Source organism: Diaporthe amygdali (assembly GCF_026229845.1).
Source record: "Diaporthe amygdali strain CAA958 chromosome Unknown NODE_2_length_3802984_cov_64_841326, whole genome shotgun sequence".
Classification (NCBI taxonomy): Eukaryota; Fungi; Ascomycota; class Sordariomycetes; order Diaporthales; family Diaporthaceae; genus Diaporthe; species Diaporthe amygdali.
Window position 1 is genome coordinate 674,777 of NW_026517022.1, and position 19,921 is coordinate 694,697.

At 49.4% G+C, this 19,921-nt stretch overlaps 6 protein-coding genes across 6 annotated transcripts; 1 reads left to right on the top strand and 5 right to left on the bottom strand.

Annotated features, from left to right (window-relative positions):
* Positions 1-1,521: 1,521 nt before the first annotated feature.
* J7T55_011552 (uncharacterized protein) lies at positions 1,522-2,844 on the bottom strand (the record flags this gene model as incomplete). Its single annotated transcript, XM_053135730.1, has 4 exons — positions 1,522-2,053; positions 2,134-2,275; positions 2,390-2,672; positions 2,806-2,844. The coding sequence occupies 4 exons, from the start codon at positions 2,842-2,844 to the stop codon at positions 1,522-1,524; spliced, it is 996 nt and encodes a 331-aa protein (XP_052999358.1).
* Positions 2,845-4,980: 2,136 nt separating this feature from the next.
* J7T55_011553 (uncharacterized protein) lies at positions 4,981-5,434 on the bottom strand (the record flags this gene model as incomplete). Its single annotated transcript, XM_053135741.1, has 3 exons — positions 4,981-5,137; positions 5,226-5,266; positions 5,333-5,434. The coding sequence occupies 3 exons, from the start codon at positions 5,432-5,434 to the stop codon at positions 4,981-4,983; spliced, it is 300 nt and encodes a 99-aa protein (XP_052999359.1).
* A 1,380-nt stretch (positions 5,435-6,814) lies between these two features.
* J7T55_011554 (facilitated glucose) lies at positions 6,815-9,031 on the bottom strand (the record flags this gene model as incomplete). Its single annotated transcript, XM_053135753.1, has 8 exons — positions 6,815-6,972; positions 7,022-7,114; positions 7,171-7,230; positions 7,281-7,414; positions 7,469-7,563; positions 7,616-7,773; positions 8,255-8,511; positions 8,562-9,031. 8 exons carry the CDS (start codon positions 9,029-9,031, stop codon positions 6,815-6,817), a joined length of 1,425 nt encoding a protein of 474 aa, XP_052999360.1.
* A 2,670-nt stretch (positions 9,032-11,701) lies between these two features.
* On the bottom strand, positions 11,702-12,886 carry J7T55_011555 (uncharacterized protein; the record flags this gene model as incomplete). The annotated part of the gene is made up of 1 exon (XM_053135764.1): positions 11,702-12,886. One exon carries the CDS (start codon positions 12,884-12,886, stop codon positions 11,702-11,704), a length of 1,185 nt encoding a protein of 394 aa, XP_052999361.1.
* A 4,027-nt stretch (positions 12,887-16,913) lies between these two features.
* J7T55_011556 (uncharacterized protein) lies at positions 16,914-18,565 on the top strand (the record flags this gene model as incomplete). Its single annotated transcript, XM_053135775.1, has 7 exons — positions 16,914-17,078; positions 17,137-17,173; positions 17,230-17,315; positions 17,383-17,455; positions 17,845-17,991; positions 18,041-18,053; positions 18,124-18,565. The coding sequence occupies 7 exons, from the start codon at positions 16,914-16,916 to the stop codon at positions 18,563-18,565; spliced, it is 963 nt and encodes a 320-aa protein (XP_052999362.1).
* Positions 18,566-18,734: 169 nt separating this feature from the next.
* On the bottom strand, positions 18,735-19,856 carry J7T55_011557 (lcohol dehydrogenase; the record flags this gene model as incomplete). The annotated part of the gene is made up of 1 exon (XM_053135786.1): positions 18,735-19,856. The coding sequence occupies one exon, from the start codon at positions 19,854-19,856 to the stop codon at positions 18,735-18,737; it is 1,122 nt and encodes a 373-aa protein (XP_052999363.1).
* Positions 19,857-19,921: the final 65 nt, after the last annotated feature.

Here is a 19,921-nt window from a genome sequence, read left to right on the forward strand (position 1 = left end):
TTAAGAGACTGAAAGGATGCGGTATACAGTGCTCAACGTTGTCCGCGCGCGCGCCGCACCGTGATCGCACTGATGACTTTAATCCATCCTCTTGTGCTCACCATCCTTGTTCCATCCAAGTACCTCGGCGACTACATGTTACTACTCAGTAATCCCCACCTTGACAGGACCCAAGACTAACATCAGACGCCATGCTGACCTAGCCTCCGTTGATCAACGTTGGCACATACCGTTGGGCTAGGGCGAGTGACGAGGGCCACATGGCGATCACACGCTAGAAGTCACTTTCTATGTTTAATTTGGTATCTTTGCTCATTGTCTGACGACTTGGCTGATTATACTGTTTTAATTTCCAGAGCTGTCAAAAGAAACCTCCTGCTTGGCACGGTAAGAGATTAATTATCTACACTCACCGAGAGAGCGGGTCAGACGTCACAACAGCCGTTGATTCGTCCAAGAACGGTGGAAGCCCCGGACGTGTTGATACGCTTGCGAAGATATCAAGAGCTCAGAGTCATGGTGTGTTCGCACGAATCATACAGAATTGTATCGACACTGTTCCGAAAATCAAACCCGGGTGGAATCTTCTGAGTGTGTTCTCAACTTCGTAGGCGCAATCAACAATTGCCTCCCACGAAGCTCTCGGTTGTTGAGACCAAAGCACTGCGTGACTTCTTGCGAGAGCTGTTCTGCAGTTTGACAAGAGACACTGCGGAGCATTCTCCACCAGCGATGTACAAACGGGAAACTAGCGAGATGTTGTTGTCTCAGAGCCTTCCGTCAGATGGACACAGAGCCCGAGGTATTAGTCTCATAAATTACCCTTATATTCACTCATGACCGATCTTCCTTATCCATCGAAGTCAATCAAATCATCACTACTGGATGGCTATCCCGATAAAAAGGCTAAAAAAACTGCCAATGCATGGATTTAGACTAAGGACCACACATTCAGAGGAAAGTAGATATCATCGTATGCATTCTTCGGCTGGTCGATGACAATAGCAAAGTGAGTGCTCTAGAAGCGTAATCTTACTGCAGCGCCGCGGAATACTCCGACGGAAGCAAATCTTAGGACGAAGAATATGTAGAACATCGATATATTTACTACGGTGTCCTGGATCCGAGGTAAAGATCCAGAGATTGTGCTCAGCTCAATACTCAACAGAGTAGAAATTCAAAGCACATGTGTATTGAAGCAAGCGCAAATTAAATCGACGCCGTCGGCCGGATAGACACGAAGCTCACATCACAATAACAAACGTCGATTTATATTTGGAACACCGATTCGAGGTGGCCGACTCACGCATACATCTCATTCTCACTTCCGCAAAGGTGACCATGTAGATACCCAAATATCAAAATTCTCAGGTTGTGAGAGTTCGATTGTTTTGGGAACGAGAAAACTCCCCGTAACTCATCTCATGAAGCTAGCCACTGGCAGAATCGCAGGACGTGCCCAGATCCACGAGGATGAATAACACCTCAGGACTGGTTTGCCATTCGCCTAATAATTTCTTTCTACCTCAAAAGAACTTCCTTGCTGTCTCTACCAAGTTGCCACTTGGTAATCGGGTTCGAAATAGATCGAGAGTGAGACGAGTTATGAGGGTTGAAGAGTTTCACGTCGTTCGTCCTCTTGTTACTGTAGCTGCGGCGCAGATCTTGCAGCACAATCGATTCGGAGCCTTTTGTAGAAGAGGTGTTTGTTCCTTGAATTTCCCAAGGCAGTATTGTTGCAGGGTCACCGACATACTTGTCACTGGCCCCGCTCCGCGTTCCGTCCTTAGTAGCCTGGTCCTCGATCTGAGTGAAAGGCCGCGGTTCGTGCGTGACTTTCACTTCCACTTCGCGAGTGATCATGATTTTGTCTATATTGCGCCGCAAGTGCGGCCAGAACACTGGTAGAGAGGCCACAATTGTGGCCAGGTCGACTTCTAGAATCGATAGGATGCAAGTAGATGCGCCATACCAGCTCGGATCGAAGGTCGGGGATGTCGTTGCGCGGGTGTGCACAATTAGGATGAAGCGAACTACCGAACAGATAACAGAACTGGAAGCAGTCAGCCATGCAGAGACCAAATCACGAAATGTGTTACTAGGACTATGCAGCTCAACTAGGAACAAACTTACAGGCCTCCGAGGATGTAGAGACCGATCATGGCTATTCTTGACCTCATCTGGTTGTCCGTTGTCACCCACATAGATTTTGAGAATATGGGTATAGCAAGCACAGCAATGTCAATAGCCATGTTGCAAGCAGCGTGAATAATATCTTCGGCGTGTCAGCAACATTTCTTGGAACCCAAATTGACGTTTTCTGGCGAAAGTCTCTTTGGATTGAGACAGATTTCAAGACCCCCAAGAGACGATATAAGCTTGTACGTACAGGTGGCGACGAAGATGGGGACTTCATCCGAGCCATATCCATACCGTGTAGCAGATTCTTCGAAGTTCCAATGAGCTTCCACGGGAATGCATGGAACCCAGGCCAGGATTGAATATACGATGCCCCAGATCGAGGTGACCGCAATAAGGCAGATTATAGCAATCCTCGTTCTAGGCTGCTTCTTATCCGGATTCTCGTCGAGGAGGCGAAGGTATTGAAAAAGAAGTGACAGCTTTACCAAAGCTAGAGCCATGTTGTAGCATCCATTGCACCACCAGAATGTCTGTGGTGAAGAAGGATCCTGACGTCAGCTGATGCGAAGCGACTATGCTCTTGTGAGGTACGCAAAAAGACCGGGTATGTACTGGTTGCAAATACACGAGGACGTTGTATTACCTTGACGAAATTCGTCATACCAGCTGAGCCCAGCAAGACGAAGTGTTGCCCCAACCCATTGTTTGTCACTATAGACCAGTTCATCAGTCAATGATAGTTCCAGACAGGTTCCTCATGCCACTCACAGATACATGAGCCCACATTAGTTATCCATGTTGTGATCTACACACTAATTAGCAAGGAATCAACGTGTAATCGTAGACCCGCATGCAGATTATACCTACAAAAAGGAAGACTACGAAGATGTCGTCCCACCCAGGGCATCGTGTTACAAAGAATCTGACGTAGAGCCTTAAGCTGACACACAATGATGTGACGATCTGAACCAACAGTCAGTTTATCTATCCAAAATTGTGTTGGGCACCCGATCATCTTACTAGGGAAGTAAGTACTAGACCAAAAATAGTCGTCCGGCGGTTTATCAAAGGCGTTGGCTCATCTAGATTGTCAACGGCACCGATCAGTGCGAAGAGAGACATGACATGCTGTTCCCGAACGGCTGTCACATAAGAAGAAAATAAAAGAAGAAATAGCTACGTTCACGCGACGTTCATGTGTTCCTCGCGACAAAGTGTAAACATTAGCAATGACATAAGAGAGGGAAGAGAAAAAGAAAGTTTTGGGCGGCCGACAAGGAAGCGGAGACCCAACATATCTGCAATGCCAGTAAACTCATCCGGCCAATGCTGATCATTACCTGCCTTGATCATCAAAGTCCCTCCTCGTGCGCAAGATAAATGGAACTCCACTATATGCAACCTTGAGGAACTGCTGCTGATACTACTCGAACGACCTGACCCTCTCGGAAAGTGGGCATGGTGTCCCTGTGCTGACCGCAAACAGAGACGCAGTTCATCTCTCTCCCCGCTCGTTCCCATGTCTACCGAACTGCCGCGAGTCAGAGCGGTGCCTCAAAGTATGAAGGCTCAGCTGTTGAGCCCGTGCGCCCGGGACTGTGAGCACGGAATGATACGTGATTCGGATTATATCCCCGGATGTAGCTCGCAGGGATGTTAATCATGGGTCTGTGATTTGACCAACTCGCAGTTCGCGTATCTCGCTTCAGATCAATGTGAAGTCGAACATTTCAGCGGTTTCGATAAATGTTTAAGCGAAGTATCCTGGGCTGACGACTCAAATTGCGGAAAACCAACAAAAGTTTCACATATCCTGGGATGTCTTAATGCTGTTTCTATCGGTTGCAGGGCGTAATCAGGCACCTAGGGTGCGTTTCTCCGGTGGAATGGACCAGAGAAAGTACAGCACACAGTAAAGCAAAGCCTGACTCAGCGGACTGGTCTTCGCAGTATGATAAGGATTCTAGCGAGGGCAGCGCTTGATTGAAGGGCAGCCCTTCTGGCAGACTTTCGTCCAGGTTGAGCAGCACAAATTTGCGACCAAGGTATAATACACAAACAGGATATCACGTGTCTTCACTCTCTCAGCAACGGCTGATATGGCAGGAGGCAAACTTTGTTGAGAAACTAAGAGCGTATGCAGCCGATTTGCCTTTTGTCAGAAACCTTGGAATAAGTCTAGACTTGGCATAGTCGTTGTCGCCTAATAAGCAACTTCACTTTTGTCATTTAGAGGGCCTCATTTTTTCGTTGTTAGCCACTTACCCATCCAAAAAAGCATTTACGATGAAATGGCCAGGTCCACCAAAAGATAACTTGCAAAGCTGATCACGCCCGCTGCGGAATGTGGTGTACCCATATATATATATGATGTTCTGTGTTCATTACGTGAATTGATCCGAACATGATCCAATACTGTGCGACCCTGGTCGAATGTTTCAAACCCAATAATTCCCATACAAAGGATGGCTATAATGTCTCCCTGAGCGAGGAGAATAATCACGGTACTGGGCATTTCTGCCAGGCAGCTAAGGCTACACATCAAGACTAATGGAGACCTTTATTGACCGACTATGTTGTTTCACGTAATGCGTTTTGAAACATGGTCTCAAGTATTGTTTATAGGACTTTGATGTACCAATGATGCCCTTAGTTCCGCCGCCAGGAGAAAACGAAAGAAGCACTACCGAGATGTCGGCAGTTTTAAAGTATGTAGAATTTTGAAGTGAAGCAAAAAGGCGCAGTTTAGCCGTAGTAGCAACGGCCCTGCCGTCGGTTGCTTGAATGACCAGCATATGAACAAGCTTCTGGGGGAGAGGCAAGCTGAAATCTCCCTCCTCAAGGTCGTTTCGTAGTAGCAGCTGGTGCCGCACTCGAGGGCTTCGCGCCACCAGCAAGCAGTCCACCTAAAAGAGCGTCAAGACCTCCCGCACTCGCTGAAGGAGCGGGCGCAGGCTTGCCACCCGTGGCTGCAGCGCCATCCTTCTGGCATGTTCTACACGTTGAGGTCAATTAGTCATGTGCTTTTTCGGGTGGCAGAGAGCACGTGTTCATTCCGAGTGGATCAGGGCAAGAGTGCTTACCCAAGAAGCTGCCCAGCAGCTTTATTGCACTGGCCGCCACCCTATTGAGCGTGTTAGTATACTTTGCTATAGAAAGTTCGAGGGTTCACTTAGGTAGAGTCACGTACTGAGAGAATACAGTCACCGGCGTCGAAGCATTGGGCTTGGGCCTGGGCTTGGGCGGAGACGTAGCCGAAGTAGAGAGCTGAGATGATGATGAAGGGCCGCATCCTGTCGTAGACTATAAGGAATGGAATGGAATCTTGACTCTAGATTGCCGTGATGATGTGCCCTTGAATGTACGAGGATAAGAGGTACTTGGATTAGCTCGTATTTAAAGATATTCTTATCTGACATGTACAACTGTGAGTGCTGTCGTCGGGCATGTGCGCCGAGGTACGATTCCAGCATTCTATCCATAGGTGTATGGACTAGTGATGTGGTGATTCCGGACTGTGTCGATCCGGCCAAGTGTTCAAGTGCATCGTTTCAACTCATCTCTGCACCTGTTCGTGATGGATCTGGCAGACCGCTAACAGCTGTCAATTCAAATATGAGTTCACGTCAAATCGTAGTGGTGCAGTCATCCGGTCAACGATCTTTGATTATTAGACGGGCCCGGGAGCCGTCTCTCGTGAAGACCGCTGTCGCACTACAGGCCGGAACCCGGAAAAGAGGCTGTCAAAGCACAGCTTGACAAATCGGGCGAACAGTTCGGTCTCGGAAACGTGCTGCTGCGCCATGTCATATGCACTCAGGCTTAAATTATCAGGCTGTAGAGTAGACGCAAAAAGAATGAATGAGCACCCTAAGTAACCAACTATTTCAAATATCAGTAGAAGTAATGGTTTAGTTCCTGCAGCATCGTCATCAATTCTGTGAAAATCATAGTGCTCACCACTTTATGAAATTGGTACGTCCACAACGGACCATCAATCCCCCCCCCCCCCCAACCCACCATCCTTTAAGCAAAGCTGTGTGATCTTTTAGCGAAGCGGTCAAACCAGCCCACTACGCTGGCCATGCACTAAGCGAAGAATCAGATAGACTACGCTCTACTATTTGAGCAAAGCGATGGTAGTGGCGTGCTATCTATCAATCGTCTCCCTAGTGAAACAACTTGGAAATACTAACCCCAGATCCCCCAAACAGCAAGCGTTTTCGAAGACAAGCTATCAAAAAAAGCCCCATCTAATCTTCTGAGCACTCCCTTCCAATTCCTCACAAAGGATCTCAATTACACTATTGTGATGCCAAAATAAGTTCTTATTTACCTTGTGGCTGCCATGGAAGGGGAGGAAGTCCCCCACAAATGCGAAAGAGCTAGAGAGAAGAAAGTCAACCGCAGCTCATAAAGTGGCAGTGTCCTTACGGCTTAGGTCTAAATCAATAGAGAATCATCTACTCTAAGCTTGTAGTTCCTCATCCTGTAACCCCTAATACTGTAATTTCTAGTATTGTAGGCCCCAATTATGCATAGAATCCTAATCTCGCAGCTTCAAATGCGTAAAAAGCGTGTGACCACTCAAAATCACCACCTCTATCTATGTGTACAGCAGCACAGTAAGTCATGGGTGATGATTTGGGTATCGATAAGACTCGTGATCGCCTTACGCCTTCGATACCAACTCCTCTACCGTTTCTTCTTTCTCGATAATCGCTGGTGGCTTGGCGATCTTTTGACGGAAAATGTGTCGTTTGATGAAGTATGGAAGCCAAATAGTGAGCTCGTACGAAATGAAGCTCTTCGTTGGAACCGAGAAGACCTCTGAAAAGAGTCAGTGACAAAATGTCAAAGTGTGTGGCGTTTTGCTTACGATCGATTTCCTCTAGCGTAAGTTGCTTAGTCTCTCTAACAAAGCAGAATATCATGAACCAGGCAATCAAATTTAGACCTGCATAGAAGCCAACTGCATAGGATATTAGAGACGGTCTCATTCGAAGTCGTTACCCCGGAAGCACTCACAGGCACCCGTTGGTGTCATCACGGTCTGCATTCGAGGAAACGTAAGACTTAGAATTCCGGCTAGAAAGGTCAGTTCACCGAAGCTCGCCGAAATCTACAGGAGCCCTTACCAAAAGTGTTGTTGATACAGACAGCCCATGCCATACCCTGCTCTCGCTGAATGGTTGGGAATACCTCCGCAGAGTATTGGAAAGCCACTGGACCCTCACCAAGAGAGTAACAGATGGTGAATAGGTAGACGAATCTGGAATTACCTGGTCAGTCTCACCCTAACGCACGAGAGCTTTGGTTCACCTACAAAACGACAGGTCCCAGCCGTTCTGCTTTGGTTCCAGTGGTCTTCAACAGAGACAGGCCTCCGGCCAATAAAAATAGGCACATGAGGGGGAAGGTCTATCGCACGATTAGCTGCGCCTCAGAAAAGGTGACATGGGTGAGAACGTACGGCCAAGGTCAATGTCCGTCGTCCTTTAGTGTCAATCAAAAAGAGCGTAGGTATCGTGAAAACGACTTGAATGGCGCCGTAGCCTAGGGATGCGTACAACGCCTGTTCTGCGGTGTACCCGAGATTCTCAAAAATTGACGAGCTATAGAACGAGATGACTGGGCAAAGTTAGCACTGAGACAGAAAGATGGGGCGTGCATGACTGACTGTTTATACCGCACATCTGCTGCGCTAACATGACAGTCGATGCACCATAGTTCGCTCGCCTGATCCTAGGCACTGAAAAACAGTCCCAAAGACGGGAGAAGTAGGTAGAGCCCGCAGACTCTTTGCGCTCCTCCTCATAAATGACATGGGAGTAGTAAAAGTCTCTGGCGGCGATAATTGGATGACTTCTCAGTCGCAACATCGATTGAAACGCTTCGGCGTGTCGATTATTTTTCATAAGCCAACGAGGGGATTCTGGACAGAAAAAAATGCCAATGCCGAGGATGAAAGAAGGGATGAAGGCGGATCCAAGTTGTAGGCGCCAGGCTATATCACCAGTGTCTTTGACAATCACGTTGGCACAGAACCCCAGAAATATACCTATTAGAGTTAGTTTCATGGATCCTTAGAGAATAGAACAGGCAATCCCACCTGCTACGACCCAGAGTTGCCAGAACATGACAAGGGCTCCACGAATACGAGCTGGTGCCATCTCTGCAGAATAGATGGGTACGGTGGCATTTTTCGCACCGATACCGATACCCATAACAAAGCGAGCAGCGAACAGTCCTTGCCAGGACTTTGCGAAACCGGATCCAATTGGAGTCGCGGTCAGACAGCAAGCCGTGATAAAGATTTCGCCTCGACGGCCGAAGTATTTGTTGAGTGGGTCGACAATGAAAGCACCGCTATCCAGAGTGTGAGAAGAGGTAGACCCTATCATTGACGAAGAACTTACATGAGGCCTGCTGTCAAGAAAATAATGGCGTTGATCACACCGACGATCCATTCGTCTCGGCCTTTCTCATTGATACCGAACTCCTTAGGGAATGACAAGTTGGCACCATTAGAGCCAGTCTGATCCCACCCTTGAGTGGCAGCCCCAATTGCGCAGAGGCCGATCGAGTACCACAGCATCTTGGGGCCATGCCATTTGTGGGCTTTCTCGTAAGCAAGCGCCGCGCGTTCTGCTTCCTCGAGCTCGGAGACCGTGTCGAACTTGTCTGGGTCGCGGGCAACGAGGGCGGCCCGGCTGAACAACGAGGCATGCTCGCTCAGCCCGTGGGACTCCGCAAACACGCGTGCATTTTCGGCGGTTTGTTCGTGGGAAGTCCGCTTCAGCGGATTCTCGACGATGTTCACGGCAACAGACTTGCGGCGACCGCTTGTGTCGCCAATATGGTCCACATTGGTTTGTTTTTCCGACATTTTGACCTGCAATTGAAGGAAGAACCGAATAAACCGGAGAAGGTTTCCAACAGTTTAAAAATCAAGGCCCGAGAACGGAAATCAGTAGAGAGTGGCTTATCTTAAGGCAATTTCTAACCACTTGCGTCGAGAAGTGATGTGCGGATCATCTACGCAATGCGGACTAGGTCATAAGCATACAATGTAAGCTGCAGGCCCAATAGCACCCCACGGGGTTACACATGGCAGATCCTTCGAATCCGCACGAACCTGGAGACATGACTTGTGCTCTGCTTCTCGGGAGCAGCTCGGTGTAAAACCGTCCCGGGATCGCGGTCAAATAACATCATGAGACAGGCTCTACAAGGGACTCTCACGTAAGGCCAAAATCAAGGATATGCCCCTCACTTCGTCTCATGCCCAATTGCCAAGCATCAGTCCCCCGCCTATAGCAGAGTGTCTCCGCGACTTTTCTTCGGTCATTGGCAATATCAATGAATAAGTCACGGCTATTAAAGTCATACCGATTGATAAAAATCGTATCGTGACAAGAGCTCACCACTTCACGCCGAGCTTCAACTTCTTCACAAGCTTCCCCAAGAGTTGCCCAAGAGATGTGGAGGACTAAGCTTTTCGCTAGCGCCGACAATCGCCGCGTATGTCGCCGTTTGCGGCTTTTTACTAAGCATTCCGCGTGCTCGCCATGGTCGCTGGACAAAACCTCTCGGCTATCCTTGGCACAGGACATGGCTGGAAGAGAAGGTTATTTTACTTCTGTGATGTCTAATCAGGGCAAAATCAAATACTCGAGCTGTTTGCACAGAAGGAGTCATATTCTTCGCTGAGTGATGCGCCGACTTATGCGGCAACTTGCATAAAGGATGGCTTACTGATTTCTGAACTGGCACAACCGCTCGCACGATTCCTCGGTTCCTTCGGAGATCGCCTTGTTTTCCTGACCCGGAAACGGCATGTCCCCGTGAATCCGAGCAGTTTGCGGGGTTCGCGAATCTTCAACTGCTCGAAATAATTGGATAACTTATTTACCTCACCTGAATATATGCCAACCTCCCAGCAACTCTTCCAGTCGGCCAGCGACGGCATTAGACCTACGAATACGAATCATGTGGCCTAATTGTGCTCCACTGAACGAGACACACTCATCGAGGAGTGGACAATTTCCGGGGTTTAAGGCAGATATGTGGACTCGCTTGCTAAACCAGCAAGACGGGGATGGCACTGCAGGTCGTAGCTCTAATGGCTTTAAAAATAACCCAAGATCTGGATGTATGCAACAAATGCGAACGTTGGTATCTCCCGACTACTATGTAGTCTTTTCACACAGGATTGGGTTGCATCGCATAATGGGTTCCTGTGTTGGAGGATGTACTTGATTGTGATGCTACCCAATAGATCCTATGCCGGGAGCTGACTCTAGCTTTCCAACGCTAGCCTTCTCTTTACAAGAAAGAAGAAAAGGCTACCAATGCTAAGAGCATGGTAAACACGGACCGTGACGGCACAGTCACATAAGACTGCACTGTATTTCAGCAGGCGTTCTGGAATTTTGGCCCATTGGTAGGAAACCGGCCGTGGCTATGTTCTAGCGGTCCTAGGCGTTGTCTCAAACACCAAGTCCAGCTAAAGCATCTTAGGAAGCGAAAAATGCACAAAGCTTCAGTCTAATCATTGTTGTGCTCTTTTTTTTGTAAATAAAAGAAAAAAGACTGAGAGGATCTCTCTAATTGATAACTTTTACATTGTTTTCAGAACTGGCAGAAGGCAATTCAATACTGCAGCAATTAGTGTTGACAGTATCATGGGTACTGGCTTACACGTCGGAGGCTAGTGATATTCACTGTGATGGGAAGAAGTCACGTATTGTGTAAGTGGAGTGAACATGAGGTCTACACCATTGGAACTCAAGTCGCCGTATCAGTCTGAGGGACCAAGTCTTTAAAACACACAGAACTGTCCCTTGATTGTTGGTGTGGCTAGTTGTACGCCAGATCACCAGTGCGGCCTATGCGGCAAAACAGCGGCAGCAACTCAGATCCGAAGCTACCCAACTACATGCTTTCTTCGTTTATGATAGGCTCGTTTTCCTCGTTTTCCCCCATATTCTATGCTAGCTAGGCTGGGATATCTACAAACCCTAGTTCTCCCAGTTTTTTGAGTGGACTTTATGTCATCCAGCCGCAACGTGGCTTGTCATATATTGTCCTAATTCAAAGTCCTCGTGAAAGTGTTCTGATCAAAACTAAACCTGGCTCATTCCTTGTCGTGTTCAGACGTCCAGGTTTGAACTTTCTCCTTTCTACGATAGTTCGGGCCAAAGTCCAATACAGCTGTACAGCACCAGACTTCACTGTGGCTGCACGTGTGTATGTGGGTGATCTGTCATTGAACATGTAGATGTGGATTGTACTATGTCAATCTAGAAGGAGCGTGGTGGGTATTTTGCAATGACAATAATCCAGAGACCCAAACAGAAAGAAAAAGGAGTGACCAAGCTATGTTCCTCCAATCAATGCCAGTTATGTCTTCTGGTATCCGTTCCCTAACGCCAATCCTTGCCCATATTCACTCTTCTGCCTCGTCGGATGTTTCCTATTGCAGTGGGATATGGACCATGTGCCAGGCCTACTCGCCCACTCCTCGGCATCCTAACTCTTGATACTCTGCAATATCTTAGGCCCTCTCGACATGGTTGACCTCGGCCTGTTCATAAGAAGGAGGCAGACCCTCCTGGTTGTCCATCAAGCCCGACTTTTCCTCATCGGCAGCAGCCTCCATCTGTGCGGCCTTGTGGTGGCGTCCGCCTGGGTGAAGACGGCAGCGATGTTGAGGGAAGAAAGACTGGCCGCGGACAAACTTTCGGAAGAGACCAACAAGGACGGTTCCAACCAACATGCTCACGACGGCAACAGTGACTCCGGCAACAATGCCCACAAGGACAGGGAGGATGATGTGCGAGGTCACCTTGCGGAAGAACAAAGACCAGCCATTAGGACGGTTGAACATTCCGTATTGCTCGTCGTGGTGGTGAGCAGGTTGGGTATGTTCGTGACCGGCCTTGCCGCCCATCATGCCAGCGCAGCCGTGCGACTTCATTTTGTTGAGCTTATCGGCGATGATAGCCTTCCACTTGCACAGCATGGTGGTGCACTCTTCACCCTTCGGCGATGAGACATTCTCAGATGCGGTCTGCTCAATCTTGGCGATCAGGAGGTCATCTTTTGGTGACTTGATCATGTTGATACGTATGTTGGGAAGGCCCTCGACAAATACCGAACCGACTTCGATAATCTGGAGGTCGAGAACGACGAGATCCAAGTTGTCGTCGGCCGTCTTCTGGACAGGGTGGATCTGAAGGCCGAAACCGAGTGGCTGCTCGACAACCTTTGGTCTCACCTGATGACCTGGTCTGAACTTGTGATGGCTAGGAAGAACCCTGGAGTTGTCCCCATCGCCCTGTGTGTGTTTGTCGTGTTTCTTGTGGTCCTTGTGATGCTTCGGCTTGTCGGCAACTTGTGGGGCGATGAGAACGTTGGTAAATGGGTCGGAGTTGGGGTACAACTCGAAGCCGTTGAGCATCAGACGGTCGGACTCGGCGGACCGATCAACAGAGAAGTCGAGCTCGAGGTGGCTGCTGTGCTGCTTATGGTGCTTCTTAGGCTTTCCATGGTGGTTCTTGAACACGGGAGGGCATCCAGGGCAGTCAAGACTGAGTGACTGGGTCTGTGCGAGGGAGGCACTCTCGAATGGAAGCGTCTCGACGACTTCGGCGTCGTGTGAACTTATCTCGGGGGGAAGTAGGAAGGCGTGGGTGGCGGCAGAGAGGCCAGCCACGGCGAGGAGGGGCCGTAGTAGCATTGTCGCAGCTGTAGTTTGTGATCGGTGGTGGTATGACGTGGGAGACCGATGGATAATGAAGACGAGACGCAGTTGTTGTTATCAGGGGGGCGTCTCGGCTGGTGAAAGGATGGAGGCGATGAATTTCGTGATGCTTTGATGTGGTGGTTATGATGTTGATGGAAATGGTAATAGAAGAAAGAAGAGGCCAGCCGTCGGGTTGAAGTGTGAAATGGTTGTTTCGAATTAAGAATAGATTTGGGCCTTGGGAAGTGGAAGGCGCGGAAGATCAAAGGAGAGCGAGCGAGTGACATGGATGCTTTGAGCAAGTGATGAAAGTGACATGTTCCAGCCCGCTGCTCAGGCGACCCGACCTGCCCCCGTCCAGCCCATTCAGCCCGTTGGGACCCTCAGTGGCTCCCCTGTATTGCTGATTGCCCAGCCTTAGAGACGTCTGGCTGGGCTGTCTGGCGGCATTTGTCAGGGGATGCGGTGTTTCGGCACACGAGACATCCCTGTCTGGTCTCGTCATTGCTGCCTCAGGCACCCAGAACACTGCCGCTACAGAGGACCCTTGACTCCACTCTTCATGCCTACAGTGGGCCAGTGGTCGCGCTAGGTACCTACAGTACGTTGTCCACGCACCTACGTAACAAGTGCATGTGCATGTGCTTGCATGCAGAACCCGCACTGACGGGCTGCTTCAAAGACAGTCAGACTGCACATCTCAATCTCCATCTCCATCTCAACTTGCCTCCCGCTCAGTCGACGTCATTCTCATCGACATCTGTCAAAGCTCATCTTTCTTTTTCTTCTGAGAATACATCTCTACCAAATTTATCACTGAGCAGTGTAAGCTATCAGGGCCTTCCCAATCCTGTGAAAAATGACAGCGCATGCAGCTTGCAGATCATGCGATGCTGACTTCCGCTGCATCCGAGGGTTCCCCAGCTTGCAGTCCAGGAACCGTTAGAGCCGCCTTATCGCTCTCGCTCAGGCACCTACCAACTAGCATATCTCAAGCGTTCTGGTGCCTTCTACAATGCATCGACCAATTCGACCACGATCTTCCCAGACCTGCACTTGGGACAACTCACCCGTTCAGTTTCATCAACTCTCCGTCTCTACTCATGGGCACGCTTGCGTCCAATGATCGAGGCATCAACGTGCCAGCTCACAACGTCCTCAAATTCGGGTCAACCCCGGCAGCGGCTACGTAGATCCTCGCGTGTCCCAGAAGCTGATTCATCCGCAGACGAACTACTATCAAATCAGATGACGTTGGCTGCAACCGAGGAATGGCCCGTGTTATGCTTAACGCCCACGAAGCCACTAACAGGCATTGAAAGTGATATAGCCTACACAGACCTTCCATGTCTGCATTGTCGATACTGCATATACTTCCATGCGTATTGCTGGCACCGTCTAGGAGACCAAAACAAGGCTGACTAACTGGTGTCCCCTCCAAGCTCGCATAGCGTCATTGTATAGAAAAGTAGACAGTAGTAGCAATGACAGCGCATCACGTTGCTCAGCTCCTGCTGTACTTGTTGCTTCTTATGAGACAATGTCTTCCCTACCATTGGCAGCCTCTGTATGCTGGCACACGAAGTTGAAGTATCGTCCATGGTGTGTAGTGCTAAGTTGACAGAGTATGTTCAATGTGCAGTGCAACGTTTGAGGCCATGTCCTCGCGCCTGCTCTGTGTGGATGTTGTCGAGAACAGGCTCCTTCTGCGCCATCAACTTGCCGCAGCCGGGCGTGGCAAATGGCCGTCACACTTGCCTGTAGTGCGGGAGCGCTAGAGATGTTATATGCTGCTTTGGCTGTAAGCTCTCTGTTTTACTTACCCCCATATTTTGCTTGATTCTGCGAAACATTGTGCAATATAGATGCCGGAGGGTGACCAATGGAAGAGAATGAATTCCACATGTAGAGGGAGTGTGACTCAATGTCCGCTACTTGCAACTAAGCTCCCCACAACCATAGTGGTGGAGAAAGCGGCCAAGGGAAAAGGGGGGAGCAAGTGGCTGTTATTTGAAGATTTAAATCCCTAGATCCTGGTTTCATAACCTGGTACGACTGCCGGGTCTGTCGTCCGGACCCAGTCTGAGATGTTCAATTCGGTGTATGAACAAAGCAAACCGACTCGTACAGTTTCGGACCCGGTCTGTTTGGAGTCATGTCTTTCTAAGCGATGCAGCCTCCACTCGAAGGAAGTAGCAAAGGCCGAAGTCGCCCAAATAACAGTGTGAAGGGCTCTGCGGCTGACAGAATACTGCTGTCGAACTGAATCGGGTGCACTTCTGCCCACTCTGCGAGTGAAATGCGGCTGAAGAGATTTCAAGGAGTCAACAATATTCTATCGTCCCAAAAGGGGGCCTCAGAGAGCGCCGGGAATAATCTAAAGGCTCTCAGACACGCTATCTCCTTGTTCCACCTACAGGGGACGGACCGCATATGAGCTATGTGGGACGAGATCTTGCTTTATGGATGGGCGCGTTCATATTCCTTCGTACTCTTCTGGGTCCGAAAAATCCTGATCAATCAATGTCACATGCAGACAGGTGAGTTGACTAGTAGAGAGTGGAAGCCATCAAAGACACTATCATCTCTTGATGATAGATGATTCAGAGGGTCGTATCTGCCGGTGTCGCTAAGATAGCTTCAGTGCTTTACAGAAGCAAGATCCTTCGGAAAATTTCTGACAGATTTTTTGGTTCGGAATGGAAGCAAGGCCGCGGAAAGTTCCTCCTGGTCGTAGGCCCGCAGCAGGGTAGAAGCGAATTCCGGGATGAGCGCCCGGAAGAAGAGTCACGATCACGGCGGTGCGGTTCCGGAGATTATACGGCTTTTGCGGAATGCCCTACACTGGTATAATGTGAGCACATTGCCCAAGTTGAAGCCTTGCTTCGACATCCAATATGTCTGAACAAATGTCCAACTTGATATCTCTTAAGTTTGCAGTCAACTTGACAGTAAGTTGATGATGGTGTTCAGAAGCAGTTAGGAAAGCCTGCAGCAGTCGAGTATTGAGTTGGCAAGCGTTACCATAGTCAGCCTTGCCACCGGCTGAACATGGGACGAAGGAGCAGGGCTGGCTAAACAAAGAAAAAGTTCAGCCCATGCACATCGTACAGCCAGCTCACATGACGTATCCTGCAGAGATCATCCTGATAATTCTTGGCCGAAAAGAGACTGCAAAAAGTGCTCGGACACCTGTGAAGAGATTAGTTTCGGCCGCATGCCCCAGATGCGGTTTTGACAACCCTCCGGCCGCCTTAAATTCCCGATGATTGTGGCTTCCAGAAACTTTAGACCCCGGATTCACATAAGATCCTAGCCGGCACTTGGGACCACATGGCTGGTCCGACTTCGCGAAATTGACGTGCTGCGGGCTGCAAGTCATGCACCGCGCACACGTTTCTTTGACCGGGATCAACGATGCTTAGATACGAAGAACGAACACTGCCTTCCGACGTGAAGCCCTACGGGGCTGCGGACTGTCACACTATCACGCACAATTCGCTTCGGTTGTCCCTTTGGGATACGACATTCATATAATTCCTTCTTCGGGGCCGAGTGCAAAAGCCACCCTTGGTCCTTTGCGCAGCATGAAGTCCACGGTGATGCCGTTATCTTGTCTGCGTATACACATACACGTGCCCCTTGCAGCCCTCCCTGTCACAAATATCCACCCGGATCCACGAGTCAGAGGATCTTCACTCGCCGCGCGAAAATCAACGCATCCCCCGGAGGGCTACGGGGCAGACTTGGCTCCAGTAAACATGTACTTCGCTTATGGAGGAGAAAGTTCAATTCGCCATGATGTTTCAAGTCAGACCGTGGGGCCGCCAAGTCGGAGATAGATGTTGTGCTTTGCTCCCGCCCAGACCGTATCCTCAACGGAACGGCATTCACACGTTCTTTAGAAAGGCGAACTCTTCTTATAATCACATTATCTGTGTTCCTGCCGCTCCTTCCGACCACACGGCTGGTCTGATGTTTCGTTCGTTTGTCACTCCGCTCCTTAGACGATACCATTATCATGGGTGTCCAATTCCCGCTCGAGAAAGCTGGGCAGCTATCTGTTTTCGCAGTTGCTCTAGTCTTTGCAGTACTGTCTTTGGTTGCCACGGCTCTGCGATTATGGAGCCGTCATAAGCTGGGACGATCATTAGATGCTAGCGACTACTTGATGATTGCTTCATGTGTAAGCTACACCGTGATCGAACCCGAAACAAAGGCGACCCTTCTCTGACATCTTTCAGGTAACAACAGTTGGTCTATCGATAATCATCGAGCTCGGTACGCCCCTCTCTCAATTTCAACATACGGAACATAGCATTGATTTCTTGGTATAGCTATAATCAACGCTGGCTTGGGCTTCCATGTTTCAGAGATCATCGACAGATTCGGTGTCCAAAGCGGATCAGAACAGTTCCTGATTGTAAGGTCAACCCCCATGAACCTGCCGCCCAGATCTTGCATTGCCATTAGGTACTGACAAAGCACAGTATCTCCTAGCCGCTCGAATAACCACAACTCTAAGCCTCGCCTTGAGCAAACTCTCCATCCTCGCGTTGTGCTGTAGAGTTTTTACTGTCAGATGGTTCCGCACTGTGGCACATTGGACGATGGCTGCCATTGTGCTTTGGTAGGTGCTCCAATTGTCATTGACGGCAGCGGCACCAACTTACAACTTACGTTTGTAGGGCCATTGGAAACCTTTTGATTATATTCCTGATCTGCCAGCCACTTTCATTTAGCTGGGACAAGACCCAAAACGGTATGCACTTACTTTCTCTTTACATCAAGTCAATGCAGTTACATATGTTCCATCAGTGCTCAATAGATTCTGTTTTGGGGCATGTGAGAGTTGGCCACAAGGCCCCTTGACAGCCTTGGGGGTCCTCGGCTCCGTTCCATCTCCACTTTTCGTATGCGACGAAGGCTAGAGCTAACCATCATTCCTAAAGGTCATTGTGGTCCCTCCACTGAGCTTTGGATTGTGGCAGGATCATTGAATATTCTGACAGACCTCATTGTGCTCATTATCCCTATGCCTTACCTCTTTAAGCTGGAGATGACAATGTACAAAAAGGTTACTTTGATGGTAACGTTTGGTATGTGTTCCCCGCCTAAATTACGAGAAACGCTGCTAATGTTTGCTAGGTCTCGGGCTGGTGTAAGTTGACGCAGGCTTCTATAACTCAATCTCATGCATTTCGGTTAGCTGACCAACCATTTTACCACAGCGTCTGTATCATAAGTGCCGTCAAAGTCGCCCTCCTACCATCCGTCGATACCGGCGACATCACATTCTCGATTCAACACGCCATGATCATGACAGTCCTCGAATCATCGCTTGCCGTGGTCCTGGCGTGCATCCCGGTCTTACGTCCTCTGTTTAGGAGTGCGGTATCCACGCTTCGGACAAAGAGCGCGTTGGGCAACTACAGTACCGCGGCCAGGAAGAGCCAGAAGCCGAGAACAGGAGGCTTTTCGGTGATCGAGGAACAACCACTGTCTTCAGCTCCTGCGCCTCTGCCGAGGAGGCCTGAGCTCACCTACTTCAGCGCGGAAGCTGTAAGAGCTAGTTGCAGTGAGAGCAAGGATGGTGAAGATGTGGAGATGGGAGGCATTACTGTGAAAACCGAGTTCATTGCAAGGTACAGTCATGTTAGTGCCCTGTCATAGCTCATTTTATATGTTTTGAATCAGGAGTAGCTCGCCAGGATACGCTGGTTCGTGTCTACGTTGCCTTTTGAATGCATAATTTTGCTTGCTTTCTTCATTGCTACCTATATGGACGACCTGAATATTCAGGCCTGGACCTCATCAGAATCCACTAGGAAATGCTTTTCCGTCATGTAGCTAGGACCGGCTTTATTATCTTATCATCCTTCAGGTCAGCCAGCACTTGAGGCAGATCCTCCAGCTTGTAGTGAGAGAGTAATCTGTCGAACGGAAATTGGCCAGCCCTCCAAAGCTTGATCAGATATGGTATGAAATTTTGCGACACAGAGTCACCTTGATGTGTCCCTCTATAGGTCAATCCTTTGACAAGCATCTCGTTTATATCCAGAGGAGCCTGTGTGGCACCACCACCGATGGTGACCACCATTCCTCTTTTTTTGAGAGCTGTACAACCTTCTGCAATGAGATTGCCATTTCCAGCACAGTCCAGGGCATAGTCAACACCTTGCATAGCAGTTAATCTTTCGATCTGCGCTGCAACTGACCCTCGTTCTAATCCCGATGAGCATATGGTATGAGTAGCGAGCCCCGACGGGATCAAGTCGAGCTTCTTCTGTGAGATATCAATGACAATCACATGAGATGGTGAAAACAGCCTAGCTGCCAGCGCTGCGGCCAGACCAACTGCACCAGCGCCAAAGATCGCATAAGCAGCACCTGGGGAAGGCCTGCAGACGTTGAGCACCGCCCCTGCTCCCGTCTGCACCCCGCAACTCAGCGACGCAAAGAGCTTGAGCTCGTCCTCGGTTGCATCTACCTTCACCGCGCTGGTCTCTCTGACTAGGGCCTGTCGGCCCATAGAGCTTTGGCCAAAGAAGAAGGCATTCAGTGGCTGGCTATCCTCTGCCGTGGCAGCTTTGCTTGTGTCGCTTTCTTCTCGCAACCCTCCAAAGTTTAATTGATCCATCCTCTCACAGTAAGGATTGTTGCCTGCCACACAGGCTCCGCAAGATTTGCAGCTGCTGTAATGCAGAACGACCTTGTCCCCCGGCTTGAATGCCGTGACCTTGGCGCCGATCTTTTCCACAATCCCCGCACCCTCGTGGCCCAGTATCATAGGCGGCTTCATGAAGAACTTGCCCGCAGCAGCCTTGATGTCCGACGCGCAGACTGACACTGCAACAGTTCGAAGGAGTAGCTCATGGTCGCCTATATGATCGTAGTGGACAGTTTCAAGCGTGATTGGCCCGCCGGGAGAGCGGACCACGTATGATTGGCTTGTTAAAGACATGTTGATAGCAAGTGATCCCAAAGAATGCTACTTGAGTGCGAACTTGAAGTCTCTAGAGGCTTCCA